Here is a 13,613-nt window from a genome sequence, read left to right as displayed (position 1 = left end):
ATGATTGCTGACCGCCCTCTCCTTTGGCAGCCTTCATCGCCTCGCGTGCATCGTGCGCATTTGCAGTGAGTCCACGCGTCGGCGTCCATGCCAGCTCTCCTGGCCGCGGCCGAGCTCCAAAATTGGATGGGTAGTCCGCATTTCCGACGACTCGGGCCTAGGCTTCGGTCCCCACGAGTGCAGCCAATGGGCGGAGACGGTCGGCGCTGGCTTTTTCGTGCAAAAGTTGGTCCGCTTGCTGCATACGCAGGCCTCGACAGAGAAGCACCGCTCCCAGCACATGTCATACTGCAAGTACGGTATGCCCGCACATCCCTCCGTCCTTCCTCCCGAGATTGGCGCCTGTGCTCGGGACGATCGTCATTTCTGCCGTTCATTCCCGCCTCCGAATCCCAGCGCCGCGCTGGGGCTGTGTCGTTCGTAAATATCGTAAATATCACCCCCTTTCACTGCACTGCGCACGGTCGTCTCCGTGCTGGAGGCGCTACCCCAGTGCTCGTTCTCGACCGAGCCCATCCAAGGACGCAACACCGCTCCACTAGGAACTGCGACGGCCTCGGAGCCACGTCCCTCGGGAGTGTCATCACGATGAATAAATCCCAGCATGCAGCAAGGTCGAGGTCGACGCTGCTCGAAACCTCGTCAATCTCCGACCGGTCCTGCAAGTCCGTCTTGCTCCTCGCCTGGTCCGCAGTGTGGTGGCGGCGTCGCGGCCCCGTCGACCCGCGCCGATCCCTCGCGCATTATGAATAACAATATTCTCTCCCCGGGTGCGCTGGTTGTCCGTCCGCGCGCCGGCTGTCTTGCTGTCCGCCGTCGTCATGATAAGTAGACCCACTAGCATCTAGCTCCACCTCCCGCACGGTCGGGACGACTTGGTTGTAGAAACCGATCAGGTACGTGGCCCCTGCATCCACTCATCCACCGGATGGCACATGTGGTTACAGATCTTGTGGCGTTAACACGCACTTTTCGTAGAATCGGGGGTGCCGCTGCTTTGACTCATTATACGCAACCCCCAGTGCTGCGGTCGAGGTATGTATCATCGCAATTGCGTCCGTTGCAATACGCTTGTCAGCACCCTATTCAATTCTGCTCGAAAGTTGACAGATCGCCCTTGCAACTTGGAGGAGAAGGACCTCCTTGGTTACCGGTCTTTCTCCAGGCCGCGTTGGATCCTTCAATTTGCCGCCTGATGCACGGCCCAGCGCAGGGTTCTCCGGACTCACTCGATATACCGTGCAGCATGAAATGCTTTGGTCGTTTAAACATGTTCCCTTGCTCTTGAACTGCGCAGCGACACAAGGGTCCACAGGATTGAATAGCACTGCCGTGTTGATTGTAGTTCTGTCCGCACAATTTTATGAGTAGTAGAGACGTTCACATCAGCTGATGTACAGCTGGATTGGGATGATGGCGACTGACCAAGTTATCAGGCGGTATTCAGAGCAGGTACGGTAGCTTGGCGCAGCACGACGCCGATATTATCAGCGCACCGGTGCTCAGAAACCAGAAGCGTCATCGGTTGACACAGCTTCACGCGCCGTCGTATGCCCACTGAACTTCGGCATTCACTAGAAGGACGGATTACGTTCCCTCGGATTTGTGAAGGACTTTACCCTTTCTGCACTAACCGGTACCGGGGATGTGTGTGAATCTATATGTCGAACTTTCATTAGCGAAGCTCTCCCACACGAAGCTGTCTACTTCAGTGCATCCTGCGCATAAGTGACGACCCCTCCGACGTCTTCGCTGTGCTTCTGTACATGGACGGTGCTGAAGAGTCAGAGGACGTTCCCAAGGGTGGGGTGGAGCAAGCCTGCGGCAGCCGCCGCAGCTGCTGAACTAAGTCGCTTGCTATATTGAGCGTCGGGTGTTGCCGCACGTGGCTGCGCGGTTCGCGGCGGCTGAGGGAGACGGCCTTGAGACGGCCCACCAGGGCTTACCACAGTCCTCCACTCTCTGTCTGCTCGCCGCTACGTACTACTCGTGTCTCTGTCCTGAACGCCATTTATCACGCTCCTTCCACCTTAATTGCTGTATACCTCTTCTTGCTCTCACACTCACGGAAATGAGGCTCTCGCCACATCTCGCAACGCCGGTCGTTCTCTCCTTCCTCCTTCCCTTCGTCTCCGGAGTCTATGGTTCTGCTACTACGCGAAGGGCGACGACATGCAACGGTCATGCCGAAGTAAGTCCTGGCTTACCTCAATGCCGGCAGTCCGGGACAGCCCGTCTCACACTCCGGACCAGCTCTGCGACCGAAGCTTCGGAAACGTTACCTTCGTCGGTGCCCACGACTCATACGCCGTCGGGACGAACAGTCGTACGTTCTCTATTGCAGTACGGTCCCCCTCATGTGCTCAGCGGCTATACTTGGGTTCCCCGCAGTCTTCGTGAATCAGGACTATGACAGTGCGTACTCACGACGACCTTCGCCGCTCTCTGCTCGCGTTGGGCTGACAAGTAGCGTGCAGTCACCCAGCAGCTCAATGACGGGGTTCGGATGCTGCAATCACAAGCACATAACAAGAACGGCGTCATAGAGCTCTGCCATACTAGCTGCGTGCGTCTCGCTCGAATAGAAGGGAACCTTGTGCACTTGACGCTGACCTTGCCTCTTCGTGCCACAGGGCCTGCAAGACGGCGGTTCGCTCGAAGACTATTTGAAGAAAGGTTCTTCTTTTCCCGAAACGTTCGTCGTACCATGGCTGACTGTGCATTGCAGTGAAGACATGGATGGATAACAACCCAAATGACGGTGAGTGAAACAGGGTCGTTCTACTCGGTGTCTTAGTGGGTGTCTCGGTGATGCAGCGTAGCTGACAATGTGTCTCACCAGTGGTTTCGTTATTGATCGTCAACTCCGATAACATTGCCCCTTCGGAGTATGACACTGTCTTCAAGTCTGCAGGGTTGGACACACTAGCGTATGCGCCCAGCTCGGCTACGTTGGCTGCTAGCGACTGGCCGACTCTCGGAACGCTCATTGACTCTGGCAAGCGTCTGGTCGCCTTCTTGTCCACGACCGCAGACTTCACTTCCGTGCCCTACCTCATTGACGGTACGTCGACGCGCACCGGAAGCCATCGATCCATTGGCACGAGTGATCGAGATCTTACCATCCCATTTAGAGTTCACGAACGTATGGGAGACGGCATACGATGTCACCGACACGACCTTCGATTGCAACGTCAACCGGACAAACGGTGACACGAGCACGCAGATGTACCTCATCAATCATTTCTTGGATAAGCTGATCGCTGGTGTCCCCGCGCCGGACTCCAGCCGCGCGAACTCAACGAACGCCGTCAGCGGAGAGGGCTCCCTGGGAGTACAGGTGCAAACATGCGCTGCCCAGTACAGCCGGAACCCTAACTTCATGCTAGTCGATGTGAGCAGAGACGCCATTCCACCCCGTGATTCTTTAGCTGATGCATGCCACAGTTCTATGAATACGGGAACGGGTCGGTGTTCCAGGTTGCTGCCGATGCCAACGGAGTAACCTACAGTCCCACTACACCGGTCGCAACACCGGGCGGCAGCTCATCGTCTTCGAGCAGCTCGTCAAGTGGTAGCGTCACCTCTTCTCCGAACGGTGCCATGGAACTCCGAGTAGTCCCCGCACAGTTCGCTGCGTCGCTCGCGGTCGTGGGCGGTTTGGCGTTTGGCGCGTTGAGCCTCTTCTAAATGCAGAAGTAGAGGCACCATCATCAGAGACACTCGCATACTATGCCTACAATTGACTCATCGCATAATCATTGTGTACACATCGCATGGACATCCGTAGTTAGTAGGCCCTACGCCACATCGAATTGCATCTGGACTCCTCGTCTTCTCGCTTTATTCAGACTCGGACCGCGATGCACCCTTTGTTCGACGGCGGCAGAGTGAATGTCCAGAGCGCGACGGCCACGCGCCTGCCATGCACCTGGGCGTTCGGAACGACCGGTGCGAGACTGCGAGTAGCGAAGATGCAGCAGACATTGCAGACCCATCGCACCCCCTCTGCTCTGTCTTGGTCCATATCCCCATCCTCCACATGAGCTTTCAGAACTTCAGGCTACCCCCGCCAGGGGCGCAGCACGGATATGGGGAGCTCGACACACCGCCACAGTCAGCACTCTCGGCGGGGCCGTCGTCCTCGCTCTCGCCGTACGGACAGATATCGAGCGACTCCAGCACGCGTATGCAGTCGCCCTCCTCGTCACACTACACCGAGAACCAGCGCAAGGGTCTGTACGGCTCCGGAGACGCGGACGACCGATATACGCTCGTGTTCGAGTCGATGGACGCGTTCGAGGCCTGGCGTCAGCACGAAGAGGAGGAGAAGATGGTTGAATTCGTGAAAGGCGACACGCACGCGTCCAAGGCCGTTCCGCCGCGGTTCAAGGAGCACACCAAGCTCGTCTGTGGCCGCCATTCGCGTGGAGGGAGGAAGAAGTATGTGAAGAAGTATCCAGACAGGGTCAGGAAGGTGCCAAGTAGAAAGGTTCGTTCGTCGTTTCGCGTTTGCTGCTAGAGGCTGGGGTTCGTATGCCGTCAGGGCTGGGACTCATGATGTCTAGGTAGCTTGAGGGGATAGGCTGTCCTGCATCTATCAGCTACAAGACGTATTTCGACACGGAGGAAGTCCGCGCGTGCTGTGAGTGGCTCTAACTACAAACAATCATTGTACTCAATTCTAACGAGGCCATACAGACATCTCCGAGCACTCTCATGAAATCGGGCCTGCCAATCTCCCTTTCACGAAACGGGGCAGGAAGGCTCAGGCTGAAATGGAAGCCCGCGCTGCCGCAGACCGTCCGCGCGGGCGACCGAGGAAGGAACGCCAACCCGAGCCTGACCCGTCGACAAGCCCGCAATCGACTTCTTTCATGGACGATGGGCAGAACGCCGTCGCGGGGCCTTCGTCCGCCCCCGCTGGTCCACCGATGGCCCAGTCCGTTCCTCCCCCGCCTATGGGAGAGCCGCAGAGCTTCCAGTCCGCCATATCGATGCTCGCACCGCTCCCGCCGATGCCCCCGACTAGTGTCGACATGTCGCAGGAACGCTGGGACCGCATGAGCGTGCTGTTCCAGAGCATCCGGGACCATGCTCGGTCCTTCGAGTTCCCAGCGCCGTCTGTTGCGGCCCTGGAGGGCGTGCTTATCCGGCTGTACCTCGAGAGCCCCATCGGAAACACGATCGCGCAACAGACGGTTCAGCCGATGGATGGAATGCATCCTGGTGTTGGGATGGGTGGACCACCGCTGGACGGTCATGGGGCTGGGACATGATAGGGTGCAGCTGACACTGGATACTGCTTTCCATACCGTTCGTCCTCATATTTCGTATTGTCTACGATTTGTACATACATAGTCAGGTCGCGGGACTATCGAACGGCCATGTAATATTGTTTCTCCCTCTCCTCTTGCATGCCACGACTCAGAACGGAGGACCGGGCCGACGATCGAGAATTGTACCCAGGCGCCCATTGACCATTTTCGACCTTCGTCTTGAACCCACTACTGCTCTACTTTGGTGCCGCTCCCGTACCCTCCTGTCGACAGCTCGCAGCCCAGCAGACTAGGAGGTCAGCATGTCCTCATTGCGTAACTCGTTGCACCGGCGAAGCCACAAGGAGCGGTCTCAGCTCTCACATCGGAGTCGCTTGGGTATCCTCGAAAAGCACAAGGATTATGTGCTTCGTGCACGCGACTACCACTCCAAGCAGGAGCGGATTAACCGCCTACGAGAGAAGGCAGCGACCAGGAACAAGGATGAGTTCTACTTCTCTATGACGAGAGAGAGAACGGAGGTACGGGCTTCGAGCCGTCTCCAGGAACCCGTGGTGACCGTATGTGCAGGGAGGCGTACATGTGCAAGACAGAGGGAACGAAGCACTGCCCGTTGATATTGCAAAGGTCCTAAAGACACAGGATGAGAACTATCTCAGGACGATGAGAGCCGCGGGATTGAAGGTACGTCCCGAGTCCGCTCGATGCGTCCTCCGAGTCTAACGAATCGTGTCTTTGTCGGGTACGCCAGAAAATTGATAAAGTCAAGAGTCAACTGACCCAGCTCGCAAACCTCCTTTCCGGACCTTCCCCGGACGCCGGCGGCGCCGACGAGCTGGACGACCAAGAGCTCGAGGTCCTTCGCGAAGCTGGCGTCCTCCCACCTGCACCTGGATCCAAGAGAGCACGGCGCAAGACACACAGTAAGAAGGGGAAGCACATCGTCTTCGCCGAGGACCCAGAACAAGGTGCGTCCACGCTTGTCCAGCCCCCGATCGCGCGATGGGCGGTCCTTCCGCTGCGCACGAATATAGGACCCGTTGGTTGCTGACTTTTACCCCCTTCGGGCTTGCGCACAGCACACCAACACGTTGTCGCGAACCGTACGGCTTCGACATCTGACCACAACCCGGACCTTGGTACACCCATGGACGTCACCGACGACGTCAACAGCGAGCTGGGCTGGAAGTCCCCAGAAGAACCGAAGCACAAGAGACGGAGGTCTCGCCAGGGTGCTAAAGAAGAAGACTCCCAGGAGGACGATGCGGGCGAGGCGAGCGGGCCTGGCGAATCGGCGAAGGTCCGTCCTAATCCTACTGTGTTACGCTCGTTTCTGCGGACTGTCTTACGAGTGAACTTCGGGCGTTCGGCTCTTTTCTTCTTTGTTTACACAGGAACATCGCACACGGCTGCTTAAGGAGTTATCTGCTCGTCTCGTCCGTGATAGGCAACTTCGATATGCGGAGCGTGAGCTGCAGATGCAGCGGTTGCTGATGAGCAAAGGAGCCTCGCGGAAGCTGAGCGGGGTGGAGAAGGTCGAGGATAGTATGGATGACGATGAGGACGAAGACACATCGAGATCCAAGAAGGTGGACGAGAAGACCTGGAAGCCCAGGGTATACAAGTGGAGGGTCGAGCGCAAGCGGTAGCGCTGTGCGATTGTGTTTTTAGTATGCCGATGCTCTCACCTGGATCTACGTCGCTCCAGGAGTGCTCCCGCTATTCCAAGTTGACAGCGAAATCCATCAGATAGGCTCGCACAGCGAGGGCTCTGCAACGCAAGTAGTGTACAACAGTGCATACAGAGTAGATAACGGGATATATCAGGATACATCGCATGGACACGTTGGAGCCAGCAACACAAGGATATCAGTAACCAATGATACATGGTAGAGATCGCACCCGTCCCCAGCTTCGTGAAATTCTTCATCGTACACCTCAGCAGAGGAGACTTGATCTAGTCAGCGAAAGGATCTGCGAAGGGGTCCTCGTCCTGGAGCAAACCCTGCTTGGGATCGCGGCGAACATCTTGGGAAGACTCGTTATCGGAGACATCAACGTAGCCGCGACGCCGAGACTGGCCAGAGTTGGAGGGGCCTGCGCGGTTATGGGTCTCTTCGTCCGACGACTGGTAGTCGCTGAAATCAGAGAGTGAACCGCGGCGCCAGGCATCATCGCCCTCTTCCGACGAATGCCGCACACCAGTTGGTCGTATAGGTGGAGGTAGACCCCTTCGGAGTGAAGAATGCCGAATCAGTCAGCCCAGCTTGGAAGAAGAACAGGCGTACGGAGACGTACTTCTGCTCCGAGCCCAATGCGCCGAACTGAAGGTCTTGTAGATCTGGATGGACGTACGTAGGGCTCGTAGGGCTCGTTTCACCAGATCCTGGACTTGCGTAGTCATAGCTTGTAGACCCAGAGCGTCCTCTCGACCTCTCGATTGCAGCACGCTGCTTGTCCTGGAGCTTGCCTAGCTCGGTCGTAGAGAGCTTGGCTGCGGCGAGACCCTCTTGTATCTCCTTGACCTGTTCCTCAGTATTGTCCGGCTTCAGCAGCTATTACGCAGCAGGGTCAGTCGTGCCAAGCAGATGGTTTATGCAGCCGTCCTACCAGGTCGTAATGCTCTAGAGCGCCGATTATACGATCATTGGTCTCGATGAGAACGCCGATCATTTCCTCGTTTTCGACAAGCTATCCACTAAGGATCAGTACGCGTGCACGATGTATTCACGACGAACGCTGCTCACCTGAACATAACGGACAATCTGCTTGCGGGCCTGCTTGGCCTTGGCCAGACACTCCTGCACACGTTCGTTTGTCTCCAAGCTCTCCTGCTTGGTATTGACGAGCTATGGGTGGATGAGCTCCAATGTGCTTGATTGATATTATGGCAATTGCTCACCGTGATTGCATTGACAAGGTTGCTCGCAGCCTGGGACGCATTGGCGATAGAGGTCAGGATCTGAGGTTTCTCCTGTATCATAGTAAGTAACTGAGGACACAGACGTACGTAGCCTCTGCGTACCTGCTCGAAGTTGAACGGCTTTCTCTTAGTCTTCGGCTGGGAAGCCTTGCGGCGCCGCTCCTCCTCCTCTTTCTTCCGTCTCTCCTTCTCTTCCTTCGCCTTGCGCTTCTCCTCCTCTTTCTTCTTCTTGGCCTCCTCTTCCTTCTTCCTCCTCTCCATGATATAGTCAACGTCCAGACCTAGTCCGGCGTTCACATTCTCAATCGCCCTCTTGTCCGCATTTGCACGATCGGTCTGAGCGAGCTTGCACTGGTCATAGAGCTTCGCCACAAGGGCCATGGAAGGATCATCCTGGAACTGACGGCGCCACCCCGCAAGGACGGAAGCAAGCTTCTTCTTGACCTTGTGGTCCGTTGCTGGGTCTGAAGCAAGGTGCTTCAGGGCATCAGTGAGTTGGCTATCGGCGAAGGAAGCTTTTGCAGAAATGCTTGAGCTGCTATGCCTAGGGTGTGGATGCGGGGACTCACTTTGTAACTTGTGGCCACCGTTCTCAACGACGGCCTTCAGGATCTACAAGAGTCGTATGAGATGGAATGGAGATGCAGAGTGGTGCGATCGGTGCATACATGGAGAGCCCGATACTGTTGGTGTGCATTTCCATGCTTGATCTTCTTCCGAATCGCGCGTGAGGCTTCAGCAGGCCTGATCTCGCGGTTAGATGGACCTGGGGCGACAAGATACGCACTCACCCTGTAGCCTGGATGTTGATAGAGTCCACCAACTCCGGAATTCTTGCCGATGTGTTCGGAGCAGCCCAAGTAGCACCAACGATACAAGTACTCACCCATCGTATGCTTCGCCTTCATAAGTGCTCGATGTGAGGATCTCCACCCACTCCGTGATGGACGACTAGGGCACAAAGGTCGGGCGATTGCTGCAGTGAGTCTGATCGTACGTACGTGCGGCTTCTCGCGGTTGAACGCAGAGTAGGCTTGCTTGGCGAGCGACATGGCCGACATGGTGGGCAGATGGGGGAGGAGGACAAGATGTGGCTAGGGACACCGCCCGAGGGCCGAGAGACTTGAAGCACTCGAGTACTTATGACGTCTCGCCTGGCCTATAGCATAGCGCCTATTGTGGCCCTGAAAGTGGCTCTCGTCCGAGTCCTCGTCCACGCGATCCGTTCAATAGCCTCGATGATGGTCATCCGTATCATGCACACAAATTCGCCACAAACCAGCATCCGGATCCATGCCCTTCGTACCGCGTAGACGTCCTTATCGCTAGCTGTGATAACACACACTTCCTGGCTCGCCGCGCAACTTGACACTGACAGAACACAAAATCGGTCAGACACCCATCGCAAACAAGACGCAGAAAGTGACATATTGAGCTGTGGATTATTGTGATTGACGGTAGTCTGTCTGTACAGTAATAGAGAGGTCACAATAACTGTGAATCATGCCCATCGGATCAATCCCCGAGGGTTGCCCCCAACCCAGAACGGCTTCAGCGCGCTGGGCAGCTGCAGGCCGACGACTGTCCCAGACTCGTCGAACACAGCTCCGTTCTCGACCAGTGCGACAATTAACCGCGGCACTGCGGCTGCAGTCCCGTTCAGAGTGTGCGCGAACGGAACGCCTGTCTGTGACTGCTCTGCAGAAGGCGCACTCTCTGTAGGCTTGGGTGTCGGACGACGATAACGAATGTGTAGCCGGCGCGCTTGGTAGTCCGTGCAGTTGGATGTTGACGAGATTTCTCCCCAGCTGCCGCGTCCGGGCATCCATGCCTCAGCATCGTATTTCCGGTAGGCACTCGCGCCGAGCTCCTCGGTCGGCATGTCCAGCACCCTAAGGCGGAATGTAAACCCCAAGGAGTTGAAAGATATGCACAAAGGGATGGACGTACCTGAAGGAGAGTCTAAGGCCCTCGAAGATCTCCGTTTGCAGCTTCCGCATCTCCTCCATCATCTCTTCGCTAGACTCCTGGTCGGTCACCACGAACAGCTCGAGCTTCGTGAACTGGTGCACTCGGTAGAGGCCTCTCGTATCCGCGCCACGAGCACCCGCTTCGGCACGGAAAGCGTGTCCAAGTCCAACGACCTTGCGCGGCAACTCAGTGGCAGAGAGTATCTTGTTCGCGAACATGCCCGCCAATGGGATCTCAGCCGTGCCCGCGAGAACGAGCTTCGCGTGGTGGTGGTTCGGCATCTCCGCAGGGTCTGCAGTGTGCGCGATATGGTACATCTGGGACGCCGCTCCGTCCGCTGGGTCGCGAGGCTGGAACCCACACCGATGCGCGACGTCTGTGCGTACGACGTCCGGGGTGGTGACGGGTGTATATCCGTGCTTCATAGCGATGCTCAAAGCATAGTTGACCAGCGCAAGCTCCAGGAGCGCGCCCTCGTTCTTGAGGTAGTACCATGACGAACCGGTGACTAGTGCCGCAGATTCGAGATCCAGGATATCGAGCGCGCGACATATCGCGACGTGGTCACGTTGTGTAGAGGCAGTAATCGGTGGAGGACCGTGCGTAGACAGCGTCGCCGCGGCCGACTCCGGGCCTATCTGAACGTCGGGATGCGTGTCGTTTGGGAACGCGCTGGCGAGGGCGAATAGCCTCTCCTCCGTCTCCGTCAAGAGCTCTTCCAGCCGCGAGATCTCCGCCTTGAGAGCTTTCGCCTCCTTGAGCGCAGCCTGCTTCTTCTCTGGGTCCTTTGCAAGGGTGCGTATACGCTCACCGAGCAGCGACTGTTCATGACGGCGCAAATTGATATGCTGCGATACGTCCCTGTGTTCGTTATATGTGGCAGCCGTCTTGAGGTGCGCATCGTCGGGTAGGGGTGCCTTTCGGTTGCGTGCATTAGAACCATAGAAGTCGATGCGGTCCGCGAGTTTACGATAATCTAGCCTGGGCTTTGGCAGGCCAGAAGACGTCGGCGCGCGATCGGGAGTGGAGGAGAAGGCTCGTAGCCTTAGACCTCGATACGATTTGAGCTTGGGAACACAAGGAGACATGGTAGGTACTCACGACAGCATCGCCCCAGACATGCACTGCGCACCCAGCTTGCGGCGTAGGTGTTTTGCATCTTCACCGGTTCGCGTGCAACAGCGAAAGACGTCAGGACAGTGGTGGAGATAGACTGAGAAGAGAAGAGGCAAGAGACGTGTAGCCGCTGGCCTCTGTGACAGTGTGATTCGCGCGAGCGTCACCGCGAGCGTCCTGTATCGAATGCGCTCCAGACTCCATCTTAAGACAGTGCGACTCGAGACTATGTAACTCCATATTGATAGTGATGTACGATACGAACGACAAATCATCCCAGACCACGCCCTACAGTCTTCGTTTCCTCAGGACGACATCCATGTCACCTTTCGGATGCATCACACCCAACCCCATGCGCTCCAGGGTGAGCGTAGGCCGAGTCATGCAACCCTCGTCGATGTCAATTATTGCATAAGTCAACAGAATGGAGAGGAACACTCGAAGTTCCGTCAATGCGAAGTGCCTATGGAAAACTTGATGTCAACTCCGCATGTCGATGTCCGTGGACGCTAAGAACACGCACCTTCCCTCGCACATCGACGTGCCACCGCCAAATGGCATTGAATGGTTAGCCACAGCTTTCCCATCCTTAGTCGCACGGGGTGTCTCGAGGTATCGACGCATGTCGAACTCATTTGCGTGTGGGTGAACCTCGTCATCGAGGTGCGTTAACCGCGTAACACAGATGACCGTGTCTCCCGGGCGCAACTGATATCCTCCCAGCTGAACGGGGCTGACAACTTTGCGCGGGGAAAACGTCGAAGTTGTGAAGCGCAACGTCTCTTGGATAGCCGAGGACAGGAGCGGGAGAGACTTCGAGCTCGTTGCGACTTCTTCGAAAAACACCGGGCCTAAAGGTGTCGAGGGATGTGCGGCCTGCCATTGACGTCGAGCATCGTCAAGCTCGGCGACAATTGGGCCAAGCCCTTCAGACTGCTGGAGAAGAATAGCGAGGAGCCAGTAAGCGGTGAAGATGGCGTTCGCTTGAAGGGCCCAAAGCTGGCAGGCGAGGACGGTTGCGGTATCGCGGTATGTCTGCAGGAGGTGAGATCTGAGAAAGCCAGGACATCTGGGAAAGGCTGACCCATTCGCCTTGACGGTAACCATCCAGTCCTGCCATTAGGAATGGATTCAGGTCTTCTCCTTTCTCGTTTTGCTCCTTGATATAACTTTCGAACAAATCCAGGAGTCGATCCCATGCTTTCAAAGGCTTCGACAACAAGAACTTGGGTAATCCCGCTCCAAGGAGATGAAAGTCATCGTCGAATGCTTTGAAGAAAGGGTAGGACTTCTCTGCAGGGAATTCCGGACCGAAGCCCGCTACGCAGGCTGCGCGGTACGCCGAAGGAATGATGAACGTCTTCAAAGCCCCAGATGCGCCATCCATGCTGGATATCATGCTCAGGAGACTGTCGTGGGCGCTGGAAGTATATGCCTCGACCATGGGGTGAAGGCTACTTGGAAGCAGCAGATTGTGCAGCTGTCCCATGTACGAGTCCACCATGTACGGTCCGCTGGAGATGTGTTCGCGCAACTGGAAGACTTTGTAACCCATCTCCACACGAGTAGAGGTGAAGTCGAAGGTCTAACGTCCGCAATTGCTCAGGGGTTTGCGATGAGGACAAAGGTTTGTGACTGCTCACCTGTGAGTCGCGATAGACCGAGCTAATGAGCTGGTTGTGGGCTCATTCATAAACAATCAATATGTACGCAGCAGTTCATGACGTACAGATGGGGAGGTCACATAAACCATCTCCTGCCCAATAGCCTTCACGCGGAAAACAGGGCCGAGAAGTCTCCTGTTCAAGCAACAGCCGTTGGCGTCCAATTCATAGAGGAAGAACGGCGTACGCACGTCATGTTGCTGAAGAACCCGTCAGGGTCCTTGCCCATCTCCAACGCAGAACCCAGCCATGGTATCCAGTACGGTGCACGAGGGGGACGCTTCGCGTCGGATGGGCGCAGAATCTTGACTACCCAATAGAGCCCGACGAGAATAAGTGCGAACGCAAGAGGTGATTGCGTCACCAAACCAGGTGTCGACGGTCCAGCGTCATCCTCGAACATGGCGATAGCAATGTCCTATAGAATGTGTCGGCTGCGTGTCCCTGTACACTGCCGCAGTTGTGTGTGGAATTCAAAGCTCGACAGCCTGTACCATAAGCAACAATGAGGGCAATCTGGAAGAGACAGTCGCGTTAGATGAGCCGTATGAGGTTTGCAAGCTGGTAACCAAGAAAAAAGTGAGCAATCCGCTGCAAACGGGGCTGCGGGAGTGAACCAGGTTTGGAGGAACGAGCCCTGGCCACCCGATTCTGCCTCTG

The 13,613-nt window shown here is 56.4% G+C and overlaps 5 protein-coding genes across 5 annotated transcripts; 3 read left to right on the top strand and 2 right to left on the bottom strand.

Moving 5' to 3' along the window:
• Positions 1-1,926: 1,926 nt before the first annotated feature.
• Positions 1,927-3,853, top strand: L226DRAFT_528594 (PLC-like phosphodiesterase). Its single transcript, XM_067679410.1, has 9 exons — positions 1,927-2,191; positions 2,254-2,326; positions 2,392-2,415; positions 2,478-2,566; positions 2,634-2,676; positions 2,729-2,761; positions 2,843-3,064; positions 3,135-3,394; positions 3,448-3,853. Exons 1-9 carry the CDS (start codon positions 2,072-2,074, stop codon positions 3,688-3,690), a joined length of 1,107 nt encoding a protein of 368 aa, XP_067542999.1. The 5' UTR covers positions 1,927-2,071; the 3' UTR covers positions 3,691-3,853.
• A 126-nt stretch (positions 3,854-3,979) lies between these two features.
• On the top strand, positions 3,980-5,416 carry L226DRAFT_528593 (uncharacterized protein). The gene is made up of 3 exons (XM_067679409.1): positions 3,980-4,492; positions 4,573-4,645; positions 4,702-5,416. Exons 1-3 carry the CDS (start codon positions 4,043-4,045, stop codon positions 5,277-5,279), a joined length of 1,101 nt encoding a protein of 366 aa, XP_067542998.1. The 5' UTR covers positions 3,980-4,042; the 3' UTR covers positions 5,280-5,416.
• A 66-nt stretch (positions 5,417-5,482) lies between these two features.
• L226DRAFT_528592 (small-subunit processome) lies at positions 5,483-7,123 on the top strand. The gene is made up of 5 exons (XM_067679408.1): positions 5,483-5,800; positions 5,850-5,963; positions 6,031-6,247; positions 6,359-6,579; positions 6,674-7,123. The coding sequence occupies exons 1-5, from the start codon at positions 5,582-5,584 to the stop codon at positions 6,926-6,928; spliced, it is 1,026 nt and encodes a 341-aa protein (XP_067542997.1). The 5' UTR covers positions 5,483-5,581; the 3' UTR covers positions 6,929-7,123.
• Positions 7,014-11,389, bottom strand: L226DRAFT_549231 (seryl-tRNA synthetase). Its single transcript, XM_067682659.1, has 14 exons — positions 11,275-11,389; positions 10,153-11,224; positions 9,743-10,094; positions 9,204-9,296; positions 9,089-9,153; positions 8,994-9,035; positions 8,871-8,946; positions 8,772-8,814; positions 8,305-8,717; positions 8,182-8,253; positions 8,027-8,128; positions 7,890-7,970; positions 7,578-7,834; positions 7,014-7,510 (listed from the first exon to the last, which is right to left on the bottom strand). The coding sequence occupies exons 1-14, from the start codon at positions 11,330-11,332 to the stop codon at positions 7,237-7,239; spliced, it is 3,000 nt and encodes a 999-aa protein (XP_067542996.1). The 5' UTR covers positions 11,333-11,389; the 3' UTR covers positions 7,014-7,236.
• Positions 11,390-11,504: 115 nt separating this feature from the next.
• L226DRAFT_607547 (cytochrome P450) lies at positions 11,505-13,613 on the bottom strand. Its single transcript, XM_067685821.1, has 6 exons — positions 13,145-13,613; positions 13,019-13,088; positions 12,933-12,962; positions 12,374-12,874; positions 11,813-12,324; positions 11,505-11,752 (listed from the first exon to the last, which is right to left on the bottom strand). The coding sequence occupies exons 1-6, from the start codon at positions 13,354-13,356 to the stop codon at positions 11,578-11,580; spliced, it is 1,500 nt and encodes a 499-aa protein (XP_067542995.1). The 5' UTR covers positions 13,357-13,613; the 3' UTR covers positions 11,505-11,577.

The sequence above is a fragment of the Lentinus tigrinus genome, assembly GCF_003813185.1.
Source record: "Lentinus tigrinus ALCF2SS1-7 unplaced genomic scaffold L226scaffold_1, whole genome shotgun sequence".
NCBI classification, from domain to species: domain Eukaryota; kingdom Fungi; phylum Basidiomycota; class Agaricomycetes; order Polyporales; family Polyporaceae; genus Lentinus; species Lentinus tigrinus.
Note: the sequence above shows the minus strand (reverse complement) of the source record. Positions and strands in the feature narration are given on the sequence as shown.